Genomic DNA, 21,986 nt, shown 5'->3' with positions numbered 1-21,986 from the left:
ATTTACAACTAATTAAGGGGACTGGGACAAATGAATAAAACTCTTTCTAGAAAAGGTATGTGTGTACTTTTGTGAGGGTTTTTTGTGGTTTTTCTGTTTGTTGTTTTTTTTTTTTTAATCAGGGTTTCTTCCCTGCATGTTGGTCAATATTCACTGTGCAGACCACTATTCTTAGTGGTTTTCTTCCAAACAGTAATAAATGGGAGTCAGTTTTGGTTTTGTTTCTAATATGTTATATTATTTGATGAAACAATAGAAGTCTTTTGAAATGGAACTCTACTTTTATTTTCTTTTCCAGATTTCAAGGAAAAGAGACTTTTGAAGCCTGAAGTTGCATTCTGTTTTCTAAGCAGTAATTGTTGCAAGTTCCTCTGTTGTAGGTTGTATTGCTTCCCAGATTGGAAGAGGTAGCAGGAATGTTCCTTTTAGTAACATAAAAAAGAAACTGTATTTAGAAAAGTGTCTATATAAGTGTATGTGATTTTATGCATGTCTTCCTCAGTACAGTGCTTTTTTATGAAGATGCAGGTTAGTTTTTTGCTGTTCAGTTCCATCAGCAGTAGTGTTGCTTGAGGACTGCTGAAGTTATTACTGAGGCACACAAAGACACATGGGGAGCTGTGTTCAAGTTGGACACATCATGTCCAGGGAGGTAGATGATGTATTTTCCTGTAAGAGCGAGTTAAAACACTTTAGGAGAGAACTTTCTAAGCATGAAAGATCACACTGTAGGCCTGACCATATTTTTCTGGGTAGGGGGAGCAAGAGGCAAAATTTTTTTTGGTTTACACTTTTTGGCTTTTGTTGAAAAAAAAACAACTCAAAACAAACCAACCCACCAAACAATCAAAACCACTGGTGTGTTCAGGTGAATAGAGTTCCTAAACCTATTTAAGGAACTGTAGATTCCTTATGGGCTGGTGTGGGAGAGTGTTTCCCTTCCCGCTGTTAACTCTAGAAATATATCAATTTGGATTCACTTTCACGAGTTTCCCACCTCATAAGGTGTGCAGAATAGAAGTGAGATTTCAAGTTTTCAAGGTGATATTTAAGAACATTATATGAGAGATGATCTTTCTATGTGTGTTCTTACAATCTTCTTGGGCAGTCATCGGCCGATTGCTCGGGGCGTGCACACAAAGTGGAGATCATGGACTTGTAAGAATGTGCTTTGAACTCTGAAATCTAGTGTTACTCTTGCAGTTAGATGGCTTTGGGGTGTGTGAATCCAGGAGGACATGGAGCATTTTAAACCTATCAGTTTGGGACAATTTATGTACCTGTGGCAGTTACATTGTATATCATAATGCCAACACAGATATAACCTTTGAAAGTCTAGGAGAGGGCTGTGAGAAGACAAAGCCACTGTGTAGTACAGAAATCGGTTTTATAGAGCAAAAGAAAACATGAATCTGTGTTCCAGCAGTGGTGATAATCTTTGTGGGGAAGAGGAGAAGTTTCAGGCTGTAGTTCTTCCTCAACACATACCATTTATGCAATTTCTTGACCTAAAGGTGAAATAAAGAAAGTTGGCACCCTGGTCAGTCCTCTTTTCTTGAAACTGTCCTTGGGCTGGCTTTTGCTTTGTGCTCTTTGAGTGCATGGGCTACATGAAGGTTTTTAGCAGGTTTAATATTTTCACACTTCTGCAGTAATAGTTTTTACCATCGTTTGACTTAGTGGCTTTGTGGGCCTGTAGAACTAACATGGAAGCTACTGGATAGTTACTAGAAGTTGTTTTGAAAAACTGGAGTTCAGTTTAACTTATAATAACTTAGAATAAGTAGTTCCAGAAACATGATGGATTTTGGTTTTTTTTTCAGATGTGGAAAGTAAACTCTATTTATTACACACAGAATGGGTGCAGTAAAGGGATTGCAGCTGAAAATACTCATATTGCCTTGTCTTGCCTGTGACCAAGAGCAGCTGCTTCAGTAGCTGAGACTAGAAATCAGTATGTGTCACTGATTTAGCTTTTGCTTTTCGGTATTAATATTTAAAAAACTAGTATTTAGAGATGCTAATGGTGGTATTTCTTGTTCAAAGACTTTTTTTTTTTTTTTCCAAACTATGATAAAAAAAGGAGCATTGATATCCCATGAAGGTACTTTGTGAAAATGTTAGTATTCTGAGAAGGGAAACTTGCTGCTTCTGTCTTTCCTAAGGCTGTAAATAGGTTGGGATCAGAACAGTGGACCTGTACTGAAGGTCATGGCAGTTTTAGTTTTTGGTAAAATTTGCCTCTCTGTCCTGTTAACCCTGTAATCACTTGCATGCTGTTTCTTTTAATAGGGTAATGGAGATCTAATGTTTGTGTGTCATGAATAAGGACGTGTCCTCCACCAGGTTGTCAGATGGTGTTGAGGAGTTTCCCAAAAGGTATTGAGAGGCAGTTGCAAACTGAATAGTTGAGGTTTTTGGTTTACTAGTCAAACTTAAATTTCTTGTGAGTGTGTGCTAAACGTTTAATTTCTTTTAATGTGTGTGTAACACTTAATGAGACTAGCACTTAAAACTGTAATTGTCTGTACACAGCTAATGCCTAATAGTTTTCAGACAATCTGTTCAAAGCCTCAGAGTGCTATACTATGCAAATAGTAATCTTGCTTTCAGTGGGATTTATAGTTGTGGGTAATGGCATACTCAAAAGTAAGACTTTTCAGGACCTAATGTGACTTTTTGGGGGTGGGATGTTAGAACATGCTGAATGCTTTAAGCATTTCATGGGAATTATAAGTATAGTCAGATAAGCATATAAATTCCACAAGCCCGGAAACTACAGTAGGTAAAAAAATTGTTATTTTGGGCTGGAGTTTTGAGACAAGTTCTGATGTAAGGTAACAGAAATCCAGCTGAATTTTCACCAAGGACTGCTTTTATGCAGTGGCAAAACTGTTAGCTTCTTAGAATAGATAGCTGGGAGTCATTAAAATAAATAAAATAATTTACTGGTTGCATAAATGACTTCTAAGTCTTTGCGTAAATATGGGAATTGTACTAGTTTAACTAAATGCTAATGTTAACTGTGTTGTTCTTTCTAAATTAGTGATGATGTGAAAGGTGTCCTTGACCATGGCATGGGAGTTTGGAACTAGATCTTTAAGCTCCTTTCCAACCCAAACCATTCTATGATTCTATTTTTTTTTTTTTTTTTTTTTTTTTTGTGGACCAGTCAGAATGCAAAATATATAAAGACTGAGAGCAGTAAGGATAGTGAGTCCTTAATGTTTCAGAATGTGTAAACTATGCTGAATAGTTGAAACTCTTTGGTGGAGTTTCTGGTGGTTTGGGTTTTTTTCATTTTAATCAGTAATGAAACACTTATTGAAGGCACTAAACCAATATGTTTCTGTTATGTTTATGTTTTTTATTCTTATTCTCTGAAGTGACTGAAATGATGAAGCTATAAACAAAATTGAGTGTGCCCACATTCATAAAATTTTTAGTGAAAACTGTCTTAAGCATAAGGATAATCACAATCAATTATTGTTTAGAATGGTTTTGAAATTATAAATGTTATGAAATTATTTTTTGTGGTGTGCTTTGGTGGTGCTGTATCATGATACAGTACATGGTTTTAACACTAGAGGGTTGATGGACTGCAGTGGTTGTATGTATGAGGTTTTAAGGGATTGATTATGACAGTTGGATGTGTGGTGCTTAAATAAATATGGTTCAATTTCTACTTGGAAAGTTAAATAAAAAAAACAACCTGTTTACAGGTGCTGAGTTGGTGGTCTGTTATTGCTCGAGTGTGTGTGTTTGTGTGTATGTATGTGTGTATATATATATATATTTTTTTTTTTTTTAAATCCTGTTGCCTGACTGCTCTTTCTGAAGCTTCAGTTTCTGAACACAAGTGTGTGTTGGCATAAAGTATCAATATTCTGTAAATTTGGTCTTAGTGCGATTGGAAACGCAGTTATTACAACAAGGCAGCCCTTTAAATTTGGATGTACAATTTCCAGTGACCTGAAAAACTAAGTGGTTTTGGAAGTTGTGACTTACCTTGTTCATGGAATTAAAGGGATGAAAAATTCTTTTCAGCTTTAGTTCTGTTGGAGTAATAGTATGTTGCTGGGTAAGCATTATTCAGACCTATCTTGAGTGACAGAGCAGACACCATACTCCTAAAGGTTTTGTAACACAAATATTAATGTGGTTCTTAAATATTAGATAAAAAAGGTACTTTCCTTTTAAACTGAGAGTGAAAAAAAAGAAAAATATTACTGGTTCATCTGGTATAAAATGTTGCAGTGTTGAATAACTGACTGTACTACTTCCTGTAGGAGATGAAATGAAATTAACCTTCCTGAAGACTAATCATTGTTTTAAAAAAGATTATTATATATGATGACTATATTTTAGAAGATAAACTAATGACTAGGAAAAGGGATTTTCTTTTAGAATTCTCGTAGATTAAGGTAGGAGGTGCAATGCTGTTTGGTCCTACATTCTGCTACAGTTAGAAAACCAGCCAAAAAACCCCACCACCTCCCCAAAATATTAACCCCGAACCCCCTTAGTTTATCCTAAATGAGACAGTTGTGGGCCAGAACTAATACTGCCAGTATGAATTTAGTTTTATTTTGACTGTGCAAGCTAAAATAGTAAGAAACTCCGTTTTGTTTACTGTGCTGACAAGCATGTGTGTGTATTCTTAACTTTCAGTAGTTAAGAGATCAGCCCCTGTAATACAGTTATTAATGTAAATGGCTTCAAAATATATATTGGAGCCTGTGAGTTTCTTGAAAACTTGTGTGCAAAGTGATAGGATTTGCGAGCTCTTTGTGATGAGGTTTGGTATGGGAACATCAGTCTTGGTAGCCCTGAACTGCCAACAACCTTTGTCCTTTATTTTACCTTCAGTGAAAAAGGGGGGGGGGCGGTGGTGGTTTGAAATAGGGAAGTAAATGAATGTTGGCTAATGGCCATGTCTTTTCCTAGAGCAAGAAAAAAATAATCTTGGAAAGACAGATGAGATTGTGGACCTGGATTTGAATGATATGTGATGTTTTGTGAATTATTTATCAGCGCGAGCATTTTTGAAATGGCTAAAGCTCTGTTTTATCAAAGGGAAGGAGAATGGTATGGTTGCCAAGAGGAGATTTTTACCAGATTCCACTAAAAGAATAATATTTCTTTTTAAATTATCTGTATTAAACTTTTAACTAGCAGTTAAGAAATGTCCACACAATGCTACAAGTTGCATTTGGAGAGCTCTGGACCATTTTTCTGCTGCTGATTATTGGTATGTTTATGTTTGGGTTTTTTTTGTTAATATCATTTTGCTCCAATGACATATCTGATAAAAGCAAAATGATGGGACAGATCTGCTGAATTATATCTTGCAAGAATAATAACTAATCTTATTTTATTTGTATATATATTTGTTTTTAACAAGTGAAAAATCCTGCAAATTGGTAAAACTCTTCCCACCTATAGAATTACTGATCTCATTCAATGCCATCCTGCTAAAACTGACAAAGAACATCAACAATTTTTTTTTTTTGAAGAATGGCTGTTTTAAAAAACTGCCAGTTTTATAACCTAAACAATTTTTTTAATCCGCATAACAATTTAATATTTCAGCTATCCATACAATCCATAATGGAGGTCTTAGTAATATGACAGAGTGCAGATGATGTTTGTTCCTATTAGTTATAAAAGGTAATAGCAGTTCCCTTTTGTAGTTAATGAAAGAGAACACACATTTCCATACTTATGAAAAGACTTCAACTCTTATGTTTTATGTCTATTCTTTGGGGTATACAAGTATGTCAGTATTTCAGTAATTGGATTGTGAAGAGTTGAACAGCGAGCAGACCTTGTGAGGACTAAGTTGTCAGAAAAAGTAGGATACCTTGGAGTATATTTATATGGAAGTGGTTGTAGGCTAGGGTAAGGATATGTGTGTTCCTCTTGGATGGGTAGGACAAATTAGCCTTGCCTGGTGTTAGTATTCTTCAGAATCTGCTGCTCTGCTTAAGGTGATCATGAAGCTTAGTAACATAACAGTAGTTTCAATATTTTTGTGTTATGTTGAGATAAGGGCATATCTACATGCAACTAATTCCTTCATGAGAATACCCTTAAAAACAAGCATTCCCCACTTCCCAGATCTGTAATGGAATGGAGATTTATAGGTCAAGTGAAGATAGTCTGTCAACTTTCAAAGTATTACATCATAAAGCGGAAATGTAAAATGAAGGTAAAACCAATAAATAATTACCCTGATATATAAAACTAACAGCATTTCTTACCTAAATCTGGAAACTATGAATGCAGAAGAAACTATTTTAATTCATGTGTTGTTGTGAGATGAGCTGCTGGAAGCCAGTCTGGGAAGGTACTCTATTATCTGAGTATCCCACTTGGGAGAAATAGTTGCATATAATTTTCTTGCAAACCTGCTTACAGATACTTCCACATATTCATTAATACATTAATATTTTGGATGTTGCAGGTAAGTAGTTTCATTAAAGCTCCAAAATGTAATGCAGAAACTCTTTAATAGGTATTTAATCTCTGATAGTTTGTCACATAGTGGATTAGGAGAATGGCAAGTAAATTTGTATCAGTTCTGAAGTTCTTCTCTGCGTGTTGCTTCTGGACATTGAAAGATTTGCATGGGGTTTTATTACAATTGTGTAGCATAGCTGATGGGACTCATCAGACTGGAATGGATAACCCTTGATCTGTTGAATCCAGTGTTTTTACCCTAAAATGGTAGTTGCAGAGGGAGGTGTGAGTTGTACTGGATTTCCAAGTAATAAATTATGTCTTAAATATGAGAGGTTTTAATAAGTTTGTGTTCTTTCATAAAGGACCTATATTCATCTGTAATAAAGACCAGTTTACATGTTGATCTTTGAGCACTATTACATTTGAAGAACAAGTGAATGTGTAATGCAGTTGAAATTGTGTGTGCAAGAATAGTGTCATAAGTTGTAATTTTTCCTTGTTTTTGTTAACACTAGTCTTGTATTGGAGACATTTATGTGGATTAGTGCACAGGGTTGCTTATTACAGGCCAACTTAAGGTTTATGAAATAAAATAACATTTTTTATAAAAATATGAAATAAAACTTTGTTATTCCGAAGTCAGTAAAGGGAATGTTTGTCTTAGTAATTAATATATGGTACAACAAAATACAAGGTAAAAGCCACTGAGGCTGGTGGGTTTTGGTTGGGTTTTTTTGTTGTTTTTTTTTTGCTAGCTAACTCTGTCTGTTTATTTTTAAATCTAGCCACGAGCTGATCCCATCCCGATATGTAGCTTTTGTTTGGGAACGAAAGAATCAAATCGTGAAAAAAAACCAGAAGAGCTCTTGTCTTGTGCAGACTGTGGCAGCAGCGGTAAGTTGGCTGAATTTACAAATACTAGAAATGTTCGTATTTAAGTATGTTTTAAAAAAATATTTTAAACTTGTGAGCCTCATCCTGTCTTTGAACATAGACTGAGAACTGGAATGGGTGGAGTGGGGTATGTAGAAGAGATTGGGGGGTTTTGTTTTATTTTCTCTCCTCTCAAATTTTGTCATCTGGATAACTAGGATAATTATAAATGAGAGGTGTGAATTCATCTTTATGTTAAAGTACAGATCTGAGTAAATTAATAGGGAAACCACACTTGTGAAATGCAGGAATTGTTTGAGATCTATGTTGGCTCTGAAAACTCAGTTTTGCACTGTGACATCAAATGACATCAGGAATTTTACTTGCACAGATTTGCAACATTTCAGAAGATGAGGAGTAATCATAGTAATAAAGACTGTGTAGCAGTCTTTGCTGCTGCAAATCTTCATTTTGTTATAAAATGATTCTGTTACTCTAGTGGCAATTTGAACAATGTTTCAGGTAACATACTAAAGTAGTTGGGCACCTGTTACTTGTCAGGCACAAGATAGTGACCCTCTACTGATTGTGTGTAGCTTGTTCCTATGTGCTGCAGCAGCTCTTGCCAGTCTGTGTGGCTGTTCTTAAAGCAGGTGCTTCCCCTAAGGTGAGCAATGAGGTTAACTTGGAACATGAAATATTGTACCACACTTACTTTGTGCAGAGCTTATTGCATGGATGATACCCAGCATGTTCTTGGCCTGGATTATTGCTGGTTCACAGAGGGATTTGGTAAGAAACTTGGATAAATTTCTACCACAACTCTATGCCATAAAACTTTTTCTAAAGCAACGCTGTAGTTCTGGATGTGAAAATTCTCTGATCAGTTTACCTATTCTTAAAAAATCCTGTATGGAAAACAGCTATGTTAGAAGAGGAGTTAATTGGTACAGTTTGTCAGTTAAGTGCACTGCTTTTCTTTAGCTGTGCCAGTAAAAATACTTTTGCTCCCAAAAGCTTGCAGCTGCATTGGGAGATACTTTTGGTAAAGCTTTGCAGTGTACACTATCCCATCCCAGCTCCAAGACAAAACAGCAATGCTACCTAAAGTCAGAGGCTGCAATACCCAAGTGCTTGGTGCTGCCCCTTTGTGCTGGCACCTTATATATAAACTTGCTTGAGGAACACATGTAATTGAAATGCATTAAGGTTAATCAGTTCCTCATTCCAGTTTGGTGCAGAACTATTACCAGCTTATATGCCAGAATGAAGAAGAGGGAGGTGTTTGGGAGGAGCATGAGCAGAGAAGCAGTACTATGCTACTTTGAGAAGGCTGGAAGTGAAAGTAGAGTTTTGTTATCTTTGAATTCAGAGTCCATGTGTATCATCATTTTGTAGGTGTGCTGAAGATAGCTATCATAGTGCCCAAGACAGAGTAAAAACAAAACTGTGTGGATAAAAATGTCTTTTCAGTTCATCAGGATATGTTTTTGTCTGTGTGCTTCTTTATCTGTCACCCCAGTAGTTACTTTGTATTTTAGCCAGTGTATTTCTTAATACATTTAAACCAATTATTACACTCTGAAGTAAGAAAATTGCTTTTTCACCCCAGTATGCAACAGCAAACCCCATAGATTTTAAACTGTCTTCCTTTAGTGCTTTATAGGTTTCCTATATTTTCAAATCTGTTTTCTGATATTTGGAAAATTAATAGGATTTGTGCTTGGTTAGACTCTGGTGCATAGAGCTTACATTAATCAGGTGAGCTTAGATACTGGCTATTCTTCTGTTGTATAATAATCCCCTGGTGGGTCTGAGACACTTTAGAACTGGAAGTCTTGACTTTCATGGATCAGCTTCTATTTGAATTAACATCGATACATTCTCTCTGCCTCATTAAGACTAAATTATCTTTAATTAGTTCCTCAGATGTATTAGATATAAAGAATGAAATGTTGAGACTGCCAATCAGTTTGCTGGATGGTTAAACTTTAGCTACTGGTGCCTAACTAAAATAAAAACCAATCTCAATGCAATTTATAAATAACAAAACTTCACTCAAGTGGAGTTTTATTGTAATTGGATTTGTAATTTTGCACATTGGAGTGTATCTCAAAGCTGGTCTTGCTGTCTAACAAATAGAAAAGAAATTGCATGTTGTGCACAGCAAGCAAATTGTTCAGTTGATCAGAGATTAAATTGCAGTGCCCACTACTGGCATGTCTGTTTTCCTTTTTTGTTTCTGTGTCAAGTTGCTTTTGTCTTTCCAGGTAATGCTTATGCATTCTGAAAGTAGAAACTAGCTGGATATCTGCTCGTTTTAGCGGTATTTGGGAGGATAAAGTGTTTGGGTGGTGGAAATGAAATGCAGTGCTCTGTCACTTTGCACAGAGCATTTTCTGAAGAAGTAAGATGAGGGATGTCAGACATGAGAAAACAAATCCCATTACGAAAGTAGACACAGCTCCTCTTGGTTTTTGTTATTTTGTTTTGCTGGGTTTTTTTTCCCTCCTGCTTTTTCCCTGTCTTTTGATTTTGAAAAATCAATAGGCTTGGGAACTAGAATCAAACTCTACTTCTGTTTTTCCAGTCGAGATGTGCAGAAGCAATTAAAGAGCTGCTGCTGACAGATTTTTTTTTATGAGGGTGTTAAGTTGTAGAAAGAGGAAGGAAAAAAGTTGAGTGACTGGAGAACTGTAATAAATATTTTTAAAAGGGGAAAAAATAACTAATAGAACACTTCTGGGTACTGTCCTTTCACATAGTATCCTGAGGAGGCAAGAGGGTTACGGATCAAAGACGGGTAGGAGAGGCTAGAGAACAGAACAACAGAGACGTTGGACTCAGGTCAAGAGGAGTAGGGACAGAAAGTGTCTGGAAAGAACTGTGCAGAGATTGCTTTATAAATGAGATTTAGGATATGCTTTAGTAATGAGGGAATATAGGAATTGCCTTAATTATTGCTCTCTGTGTAAGGATACTGGCTAGTTGGATAAAATGAATTGCTAAGAAACCTGCAGGTGGAAAAACCTAGTACATCCCCAAGGTAGGTGCTCTGACCATCTCTGCTTGTAGCTAAATAGTAATAATGCTTTCTACCTGAAAGGTTGTCAAACACAAGTTGAGGTGGGTTTTTTGGTGTGAATATATTATACGTTAGTTCCCAGCATTTGTATCAAAGTTAAAAATAACTGGAGATATTAGCATAACTAATTTAGCACAGTACTTAATCATGGTCACTGATCTAATGCTTGTTCTTTTTACAGACTAGTTATTTCATCAGATCTTTTAATGAATAAACAAGGCCTGACTTTGTGAGGTGGGCAGGTTAAAGGAGTCTTCTTCAGTCACAAAGGAATGACACGTTCAGTTTTGACTTCCTGATCACACCTATTTCTGCCACATCAGTGTATTGCAAATCTTAACCTTTTCTAACAGGGACGGATAAGAATGAATTTTAAAGTGTTTAGTTTTAAAATAAGCCTATATGTATTCCTGGTGGAAATTACCAGCTTTCAAAGGTCTAAATTTCCAGTAATCTGCTAAGCTTGTGCGATACGTTAAAATATTGATGCTGCTGAGGTTTAAAAGAAAGTCAAGTGATGGAACCAAGAGAAATTACCAGCTGAAACACTTCAAAGTAGTGCTGATAAATCCTGGCAGATTTATCAGCTTCTGGATATGGAAAAGATAGTGTGTTTTTTATTTCAGTTTAGTTTAGTTAGAGCTGAAATACTGCAAATTTTGAAGCCCAAAACATGCTTTCCTTCAGCTCTTTCAGATTTAAAGAAACTAGCTGTAAAATCAATGAAGGGCACAGTAACTTTGTTTAATTGACTACAGAAATCTGTTAAACTACGAACAGTAGTTAAACAGAGTTCCTTTTAAAAGTGAAACTTGTATTGTTTACCACTTCATGTCTGGGAGGCATTACCCTCTACTTATTATTGTTATATTTGCACTGTGTCACTTTGGTCTAAAATGAATAGTGTAAGTATTATCAACTGTTATAGATCAATACCATACAGTGTTTTGAAATCTAAAAATTTCTATGCTGTCTCTGCTAGTGCATACCTAGGAAGGACAGTGAAAGAACATGGCAAATGTATAGTGATGGTTCCTATTTGCACCCTTCCAGCTTCTAGTTAGTTACTTGTGGCTCAAGGACTTGGAGTTGCAGGAAAAAATCTTCATATTTAATACCAATGGGATTTTTTCCTTGAATTTTCATCCAATAATAAAATCTAGCACTTAGGGATATTAACAAATGTATTAAGCTGTATAATTGCTTGAATGAGAAATGCTGCATTGGTAGATAACTGAGAAATAAAGTAACAGTTACACCTAATCTGTGCAACCAGTGGTTACCAACCAGTGAGAATGGATGTTTCTAATGCTTATACTTCCCAGTTACTTATTTAAAACAAAATTAAAATGAACAATTTTAACTGCAACTTTCTTGCTCCTTGAAATAAATCACTTCTGTGCAGGGTAGATAACTGGAATTAAATATACTTACATGGAGGTGATTGGGTTATGATTACACTTAATGTGTTCATATAGTTAAGTCATGGTTGATGAAATAAGCCTTTCTTTGATATTGATTACTAATATCAACCACTCTAGGGAGCTTTTTTCTTATTTCTTAGTTAAGTTTTATTGAAGGGAATAGTGTATCATTGAACTCAGCTATACAGTTACAGTATATCTGTCATGTTCAAGAAAAATAGTTACTTAAAGTGCATGCTCAGTTTTAATCACAAAAATTAGTTGATATATCTTAAGCTGTATGCTAAGAATCAATGCTTTTTCAACATCTTTGTTTTTGAAACTACTCTTTGAGTTTATTACTGATTGCTCTTCACTAATAGATTATATTCCTGCCTTTTATTTTGAGAATAACAAAAAGTGGATTAAACCTTGGGTACGTGGAATAAAAGGAAGTTAAATCTGAAATTTGCGCTTATTCAAGTGGCTTTTGCATTCCATCAGTTGTCTTTGCCTTTCATGCGTCAGTCCATTAGAAGACAAAAATAGCAAATGCTTATTTGTAGTGTTTTTAGCTCAGTCCTGGACTGAGAAACAGTCGCTGGAGAAAGTCTGAATCACCGTGACTAGGCCATTACTAGAAGAAAGCGTGCATACCAACTCTGACAGGGAGAAGAAAGCACCTTTCATGTGCACCACATCACTGCAGCCATCTATAAGTGCAGCATGGCATCAGGGATTCTTATCTCTGACAACTTGTGGGTTGATGTTCTTGATAATCTCTGAATATAATACTGTCAAAAAGTGTTTCCCTGGGAAGGCTTATCCCTTCCTATTTAGCAGTGCTTTTATCTTTTCTGGATTAAGGGTACACTCCGAGGTTGTTGAAGACATGAAAAAATGACTGCCAGTATTGCCTAAGGTGTTATATGTGTTTAGTTGTCTGGTGTATTCTATTAATTGGAAAAGTCATGTAGGCCTTCAAGGCTACTGCAAAAAGAGGATGGTCCTGCTAAGGAATAAAATACAGTTTCATGGGAGGTGGTAGTTCAACTACTTACAAGCCCCTGACCTCCTCAATTTTAAATCTTCCATTGGAATAAGCTTTTCTTGTGCCAATTGCCAGATTAATTTTTTTCCCTTCTTATTGCTCTAAAATTTTTCTTTGTATATAATTAAGCAATAAATTGGAAAAACACATATAGTTTGACTATGAAGTTTCTCTGATAGATACTTAGTATATTTAGAAAAACAACTAATATGGTTTTATCTAAATATTTTCTCTTTATTTTGAGCTGCTAAGAAGGGGAGTGGGGTCAAGTTTGTAAAAATATTTTTTTCAGAACCAATGGCAGTTTAATATGCTATGGAAATAACATAGTGAAAATAAAAATTCAGTTTTAGGTGCTTGTGTAGACCATTCACAGGTGTCAGTTACAGTAGAAATCAGTTTTGTACCTGTCTTTGAGAATGGGTTTCATGAAAGTTATTCTGTATCTCTGTATGGAGTAGTAGGTGAGTTAAGTAATGTGTAGCAAAATCCTGAAAGTAGCTGGTGCTTGCAGGGTTCTGGTGGTGCCGGCTGCATCCTGTTGAACTTAAAAATCAATCTAACCAATCCTAAATCTCAAGCTTTAAACACTTTGGTTTTTTTAGGACATCCATCATGTTTGAAGTTCTGTCCTGAGTTAACAACAAATGTGAAGGCCTTGAGATGGCAGTGCATTGAATGCAAGACATGCAGTGCGTGTAGGATCCAAGGCAAAAATGCAGTAAGTTAGATTTGAGTGTTACCTGACTTTTCTTTGTTTATAGTAGCTTTATAATTAGCACATGTGCAAATACAAATAACTGATGTACAACTTCAAGCAATGCTGTATTAAGTCTTTTTTTCCTCTTCCTCTTCTCCATCCCCTCATCCCTGCCCACCCTTCAGGATAACATGCTTTTTTGCGACTCCTGTGATAGAGGGTTCCACATGGAGTGCTGTGACCCACCACTATCCCGAATGCCAAAAGGTGATCATGAAAATCCTTTCCATGATACTACTTCCCATTTGCAGTCTTTTCTTATGTTAAGTGACCAAAACCTCTTGAGCATGCTAATTTGTTATGGGTTTTTTTAATGATAAACACTATGATTTCATTCATGTCAAAGCCAACTTTGTCATTACGTGAGGACTTTTTTTCTCAGGAAAATAATAAAGGTGTGCATTCAGTTGATCAGATAAATTCACTGTGTAAATGAGTTGTTGGCCAGTCTATTGAAGGTGAAATTTTAGACAGGCTGTTAAAATGCTTGAAGTATATATATTGACAAAGAAATCCTTAGAGCAGATGGAAGAGACTATTGTTCATGCCTTCTGTAAGAGTAATTGAAAAAACAGACAAACAAAAAAAATGCGTTTGTCTTCAGGTTTCCTGATCTCTAGATTTCTGATAGACAGCACCACACTTTTGCTCTCACATCTTTATGGCTTTGCCTATTTAATTTTAAAGTTACACTAAAGAGGTTTTTGAGTTCCTTCCCTCCTACTCCTCGGTCTTACCTACAATAGTGTGTAAGCATGGCCAACTAATGTTAAAAGGGTGTTAAATTCAAGTTGTTGTAGATTGAAACAAACATACCGAGGTGTGATCTGATACGTTCTTCAGCATACCCTAACCTAGATTGCTTTGTAACACACATGTAATTTTTTTCCCCAATCTTAATTGTGTTTGAAGATCTAGGTAGTTTACGGAGGGACAAGCTAGAACAGAAATTCTAAGAGCCCATTTGCTTATAATGATTTCTGTGGTCCTTGTTGCCTCTTGTTTTGCCCTTTCCTTGAGCACTTTGCTTTTAAAATGGGTAGAAGTGGATCAGGTTTTTTTGTCCAGTTCCCTTTCTTTCTGTCCTGTTCAAGAGCTAATTTGCTGACTGTGTATATACTTGGCATGTATCGTGGTAGACACATGCAGTACAGATTAGATAAACTGTGTACAACTAAACTCTTTTTCCTTTGTGTAGGGATGTGGATTTGCCAGGTCTGTAGACCAAAGAAGAAAGGGAGAAAGCTGCTTCATGAGAAAGCTGCCCAAATAAGGCGACGATATGCAAAACCTATTGGACGACCGAAAAATAAACTAAAGCAACGAATGTTGTAGGTTTCTCTTGGGGTTTATTTCTTTATATGTTTTAGAGAATGTAGTCAGATAAGAGTTGGATACAGGTTTAAGTACAGTTTTTAACTGTATTTCAAGTTGGGGAAAAGAGATGACAAGTGATTTAATACATATGCCTTTCAGCCCAATGGCCTTCTGAATTATGCTAAGTGCTTTTTGTGTCATGTCAGAAGGTGATAAGAAAATTCCTGTAACTTAGTTTTTCAGATCCCATACATTTTTGTCAAAAATTGTACCACAAACAGATGCAAAGGAATTTCTGTATGATAACATATGCCACAGCTATATTTTAAGTGTAGCTTCAAATAATTGAAGTATGTACAGAATCTGTACTAAGTGGATAATAACAAGGCAATTATATACAACTTCAGGAGACTGTTCTGCTCAAAGACCTGTTCAAAAACTATATAAAAATAGCTTTATTAGTTAATATTGGCTGACAAAACCCATTCCAAAAAGTAAACTGTGCAACTACTACAGAAGTTCTGGTTTCAGTGGTGCTCTGGAAAAGATGATTACTTGAATTTTGCTGTTAAGCTGCCACTGGTTGCTAGGAAAAGGTTGCAATTCCTCTTGCTTCTCAGGACTGTGTTTGTCTAAGACAAGAGCGTGCTGTAATTTCTTTGGTGTTTGTCTTTCCAGGAAACACTGTAGTTGGACATTGTAAGGCTTGTTTGGAGGATTGTTTAAGTAGCGTTGGAATGCTGAGTTGACATTGCACTGAGTGTTAAACAGGAACAGGTTCTGTGTGTTGACTATGTAGCATGTTGCCCTCTATCCCATGTTCTTATCCACGTATACCTGCCTTTCCTCCTGTTCAACTATTATTTAACTGTTTGGCTATGTCAACTCAGCAGCTTTCTGACTCTATGAACTACTCATTCTCTCATGTGATTGTTACCCAGCCATTTTTCTCTATGGTCTAAAAACCTGTCCCATATTATCCAGAATTGCACGATAGCTGCTGTAAAACTTTGCATTTTGCAAAATAAGGATTTTTGAAGCCAATAGAGCCAACGTGAGAAAATAGAAAGAAAAGTACTCACAGTACAGTGCACTAGTCAAGTTTGATGTACTTGGTGCTGTGCAGCTTGCTGTATTCTCTTTTCCCTTTCTCTCTGCCTGGATCTTTCATCTTGCCTTTTTGGTCCTTATCCTAAAGTTCAGTGTATGTTGCTCTAGGAAAGTAGTGCAGGATAAAGTGTGGCAGTACGTGAAAGTAAAAGATCTAGTTGTACTGGCTCGTGAGAGCGTGCTGTTAAAGGAAGAGTGGGTGAAACATTGCTTTACTTCTCCGTTTTCCTCCTGAATAAATAACTTAGGAACTTGAAGGTTGAAAATGTTGTGAAGGTTTTACTGTTACATTTTAATATTGATATTGAGCCACAGCTTTTAAAGTGAACATCATGCTGAAGGATGTGGAAGTTGTTTTAGTATTTGATTATGAATAATTTCATAAAGGTTTCCTTTGCAGTGTATAAGCATGTTAGAGGAGTACTTTGGGGAGCTCTTTGTATTACTTCAATGTTTAATATATATATATATATATAAACAAAGTAATCTTGTATTGGAAAAATAGTGGTTAGGAGATAAGACTTTTCCTCATGAAATCCTATTTAAAAGTGATTGCAGGGTATAGAACACAACAGTGCCATACATAAAAAGTGTGCGGTCACATGAAATGCAGGAACATTAGCCAATGCCACTTAGTTCTTGTGTAGCACAAAGAAAATCTGTCCAGTAGGACTGGAATAATTTTTTGCCTGTTGACCATGTGTAGGAAGCTCTTCACAGGCAAATTACTGTGTAAGATTAACTTAAACCAGGTGTGTGCTGGCCTCTGGCACCACTACATCTGGTAGTGAGAATAGGTCTTGTGTTACACGTAAGCTTATGACACCAAAGGGTTCAAAAGACTTAGAAGTTTTTTGGGTTTGTTGCCTCTTAGGAGCTAACCAAATTTAAGGATGTGTGGGTGGAAAAGGGACTACTTCTTAAAATGATGGGCCTTTGGAGTTCAGTAAGCCAGATGGTAGCCCTAGGCTGTTAAATCTCTAATTAGATGTAACCTGTTGCAATTAATTACTTCAGTATCTCAATTAAGAAGGCAAAAATCTGTGGAAGAAAATTTTCCGCTGCAAAGTAAATAAGCTGACTTCAAAGAGCAGGATGGAAAAGGGAATGAAAGAAAGCATGTGATGCAACTATATAGCTTTGTTTGCCTTTGTAATTGGATCATGCATCCTGATAGCTATTTCTTTTACTGCAGATATTTTTAAATGTTCTGTTTCTATGTGCTAAAATATACTATTCAGTATTTCTCTCAGTATAGTTCCTCTCTTCAGTCATTAGCAACTAGTTAAACCTGTAATTCTGCTGTCACAAACGTTGGCTTTCAGTGTGCCTTTTTTATTCCTAGCATTTAAGTAAGATTCTCCACTGTTGTTTTTTTTTTTAACACCTTCCATGTTAGGCCTGAGTAGTTCATGGTTTTTCTATAGACACACCTTCTTTACAGTTTTACTTTTTCCTTTGCCTTTTTTTTTTTTTAATATTGTTAGCATTTCTAAAGAAAACAGTGTATTTCTTTGGTTTTGTTTTAATCCTCTTAATAAACTACCTTATTTTGCTTTTAGGTCTTTGGTGGTAATTTTTACTACTAGTGTGGCATACATAATCCAACAAGAGTGGGAAAAATAGCAATTTCTTGAAAATTGACTGCATTGCTTTAAAGGGCTAATAGACTTTCTCTACAGTTTAAGCAAATGTAGTCTGAAGTTAAGTGTTTTCATATAATATATTAACACTGAAAACATTCATCTCCTTTGTGTGTAAAATAAACTATGGTGATGGAGCAGTTATTCTACAGACATGGTGCATTGATATTTTTCTCCAAATAAGCACACTTTGACTATGCCTAAAAGTAAGTGGGAAGGCTGTATACTTAGAAGGTCTTGCTATGCCAGCTGCTTGCAGTTATATGTACTGTGGACTATCTTTTAAAGAAAAGAGGGGAGGAGGAACATAAAGGAAAAGGGAAAAAAGGTAGCTTGATATTATGTCCTAGTGTGAAATGTATTTCCAAAGCGTGTATGTCTTTAAATTTCTTTAAAGATTTTTAAGTACAGTGGCCTAAGTAACTTGTATAAACTGTAGGACTTTTTGACAGTAAAGATTTCTAATACTGATTTTTATTTTTCAAATTTTTGCTTAGGTCTGTAACCAGTGATGAAGGATCCGTGAATGCATTCACAGGAAGGGGGTCACCTGGTAGGGGTCAAAAGACTAAAGTCTGTACCACACCTTCATCTGGTCATGCTGCATCTGTGAAGGATTCAAGCAGCAGATTGCCTGTTACAGACCCCACTCGGCCTGGTGCCACCACCAAAATCACCACCACCTCCACCTACATATCTGCCTCTACACTTAAAGTTAACAAGAAAACCAAAGGGCTCATTGATGGCCTTACTAAGTTCTTTACACCATCACCTGATGGTCGCAGATCACGAGGTGAAATAATAGACTTTTCAAAGCACTATCGTCCAAGGAAAAAGGTCTCTCAGAAACAGTCATGCACTTCTCTTGTGTTGGCTACAGGTACCACACAAAAGCTAAAACCTCCACCTTCTTCACTTCTACCCCCAACCCCCATCTCTGGTCAGAGCCCCAGTTCTCAAAAATCCAGCACTTCGACTTCTGACTCTCCCCAAAGTTCTTCCAGTCAGTCAAACATACCCTCCTTTAGTAGCCTTCCTAATAGCAGTCTGCTAAAGGGACTCTTTGATGGACTCTCTCATATCTATACCACTCAGGGACAGTCTCGAAAAAAGGGTCACCCAAGCTATGCACCACCCAAGCATTTGTGTAGTAAACCAGAATTATCTTCCACATCACCATCTAATAGCAATTTCTATGGAAAGAAAGAGGTTAGGAGTAGGTTTATTTCTCATGCCTGTGCCTCTGGATGGGGTGTGTCTAGAGGACATGCTTTTAAAGCAATTGCTCACCTCAGGAGAACAGCTTTCCTTAAAATGCACAGGACTCTAAGCAGATTAAAGTATAAAGTGACCCCTCAGATGGGGACCCCCTCACCAGGGAAGGGGAGCTTGGCAGACGGAAGGATTAAACCTGATCAGGATGATGGTAAGCAAAGGTGAAAGCGCCAACCAAACCTGCGTCCCGTCCAAAACCAAAATTCTTATATTGTCACATAGGTCTTAGCTATTTCTCTTGTTCTTACTTCACTTTCATACAAAAGCAACACAACTTTGACCTTTTATCTAATACTGACTAAATCTCCAAAACATTTTTGGTTTTTTGTTTTGTTTTTTTTTCTGACTAATACCACACCACCTTTTAATTATTTTTTGCATCTGTAGTGACACTAGGAGCCCCAAATGCCTCCATAATGTTGCTTATGGCTGTGTAGTACCGCATGAGTAGCCACTTGTCATGCTACTTTCTTGTTCTTCTCCTGCCATTTCTCTGGCAGTAGTGCTGTCATCATGATTGTGTGCTGTCAGTGCTTATAATGATGGGCATTTCAATTCATTTCCCTCTGCTCCATTGCTTTTTCATGACCAGTTCCATCGTACTAGTCTCCACAACACTTGATCTTTACTGCTGTGAACTACCTTTTTATAATTACTTTTATTTAAGAAAACAATACATTTAATTTATTGTGTTTGAATGTAGCTTAGCATTGATCTCCAAATTGTAAGGGCAACTTTTTTTCTCTTATATTTGTTTTTACCTTCTAGAGTACACTGGAATTTATCAGGTGGCATAGTTCTAGTGATAGAATATACTTCATTTCATGAGGTTCAAAACTAATTTATTAGAACTGGACTATAAAGGCTTATACAGACAGACAAGCAAATAATAGCAAATACCAAAAAATAGCTCATACAGCAGCAAACTACAAAAGAAGGGGGTAAGATTTCACTTCTGTTGCTTAGTAATCCCACATTCAGTTAAAATGGGGAGTCATAACAGCTATAGTTGCTATAATCCTATTTAGGAGTATCACTTTGGTAAGGCACATGTAACCTTCATGTCTGTGAATAAACTTTTTGCTGGTTTTAAATAACAGATACTGAAATCAAACTAAGCATCAAACAAGAAAATACGGATGTGTTTCTGTTGGGAAGCAAGGACACTGTTACACAGGAAGATTTGGAAGTATTTAAACAGGCTCGAGAACTTTCCCTGGAGGTAAGAATCATGTTGCATAAAATGTGGTTATTTCTATAAATAAAAACTCAGTTAATTTTCATAGTCTGTTCATCTTCATTTTTAATATATTCATTTTTATCTAATATATCATGCTTGCTGTGAATTTTATTTGGGAGACATTTACAGGTAACATACAGTTACCTTCTCCTGGATAGGAGACAAGGTATCCTGCTGGAAAGGGTCAGATGGTAAGTTACACCTAGGATAGATTTTTGAAAGATATATTTGAGCATTTTGGACACAGGAGTACAGGATTTAACATAGGGTTTAAAAGTAGCAGACATCCAGGTCAGGATCCTGGGTTGATGTTGGTCGGTAAGAATGGTGATTTTCCTCTGCAGATAAAGCAAAAGCTGTGAGAAGTTAAGTCTGTCCCAGAAAATACTGTTTGTTAGAAAACTGAGTTTAGTGAGTTCGTAAGTTTATTTTACACAATTACTTACCACACTTTTAGTTTAAATACTTTCCAGTTTCAGTGAAATTATTTGAGCTGAATCAGACTGGTGAACCAGACTTTTACTTTTCTGTGCCCATGAAATGAATAACCACTATCTTTGAGAACCTGGGTCAGAAGTTTGGTGCATGTAATGTTTCAACTGCTGCTTTCCTAAAATGGTATCATAAATGACTGTCTTGTGCTTTTTCAGTAACAGAATTCACTTAATTTTTTTTTCAGGTTTAGTGTACAAGTACTGACATTACCTTCTGTATGGGTCCAACGCAGTGACATTTTTACATTCTTCATTCAGAGCATGTTAACCAACAAACTCAAATTGAGTTTAAAGATTCTGTTTCATTATTAGCTTGTCCTTCTGTTTGCTCATGGAAATAGTTCCCACCTCTTGCTTTCTTTATCTTTGATATGCAGTCCAAAAATGTTAGGTGGTAAGATTTCTGTAATTTGTGAAATTGAAATTGCTTGTTTTTCCCCACCTTTCTTACTCTTTCGAGTCTAGCAGTCATTTTCTGATCAGCTCAACTGCAATATATCTGAGATTAGTGTGTGTTAGTATACTGTTGTTGACTGTTATGAGATAAATTCCAAGGATTGTACGAGTGTTGTGCTGATACCTTTGCTCTCATTATTTTGACAGAAGGACAGCTTTGAGTTTGAATCAGAACAGTAGAGAAGTCCTCAAATTAGATGCTGTGGGAGAAGAGCACTTGAGGCTCTTGTTCCTCTTATTTGGCTGGGCCATGAACCATTTATTTGTATCCACTTGTAAACACTGATCACTTACCTTCATGTTAAGTTGTTTGGCAGCTGGAAAGAAACTTTTGCTGTTTGTATTTGCTGTTTGCAAACTGTCCAACTTTGAATTGCTGAAGCGTCAGGTTTCTCATGCCTTCAGTGGTGAAAATGATGATATAAAGCTAAAATTTCTTTTACTTTTTCTGTAACTAGTATTTTCTTTTTATTGCACCTTACAGAAAATTGGGTGTAAAAACACTGGTGAAACAAGTGGGAGATACCCTTCAGTGATTGAGTTTGGAAAATACGAGATCCAGACTTGGTACTCTTCACCTTACCCACAGGAATATGCAAGGTAGCAAGTTGTCAAGATTGCATGGTTGGAATTTTTACTGACGTGATAATTGTAATTTATTGTCTTACTCTTTTGTAACTATTTATAATTTACGACCTTTAAAAGTAGATATGCCATTTTAATTATAAATTACAAAACAAGAACTATTAAGAATTATTATAATTATTCTGTAATTATAAACGACAGAACAAGAATTCCTTTTTAGCTAGTTCTA

General features: G+C 36.2%; 1 protein-coding gene across 5 annotated transcripts in view; it reads left to right on the top strand.

Moving 5' to 3' along the window:
* The window catches only part of KAT6B (lysine acetyltransferase 6B), a 108,313-nt gene that overhangs the window by 46,345 nt on the left and 39,982 nt on the right, over positions 1-21,986 (top strand). For 3 of the 5 annotated variants that reach the window (XM_018068997.2, XM_008924314.3, XM_018068996.1), the window contains exons 3-9: positions 7,251-7,359; positions 13,483-13,598; positions 13,763-13,844; positions 14,836-14,968; positions 18,205-19,133; positions 20,083-20,204; positions 21,657-21,772. In XM_018068997.2, coding sequence (XP_017924486.1) covers positions 7,251-7,359; positions 13,483-13,598; positions 13,763-13,844; positions 14,836-14,968; positions 18,205-19,133; positions 20,083-20,204; positions 21,657-21,772 — 1,607 coding nt within the window. The remainder of the gene's footprint in view (positions 1-7,250; positions 7,360-13,482; positions 13,599-13,762; positions 13,845-14,835; positions 14,969-18,204; positions 19,134-20,082; positions 20,205-21,656; positions 21,773-21,986) is intronic. The other 2 variants (XM_029958540.1, XM_029958539.1) reach the window with 2 other exon arrangements.

Source organism: Manacus vitellinus, unplaced genomic scaffold, assembly GCF_001715985.3.
Source record: "Manacus vitellinus isolate BGI_N305 unplaced genomic scaffold, ASM171598v3 scaffold_15_pilon, whole genome shotgun sequence".
NCBI classification, from domain to species: domain Eukaryota; kingdom Metazoa; phylum Chordata; class Aves; order Passeriformes; family Pipridae; genus Manacus; species Manacus vitellinus.
The sequence above is the reverse complement of the archived record's forward strand: the minus strand, read 5'-3'. Positions and strand labels throughout refer to the sequence as shown.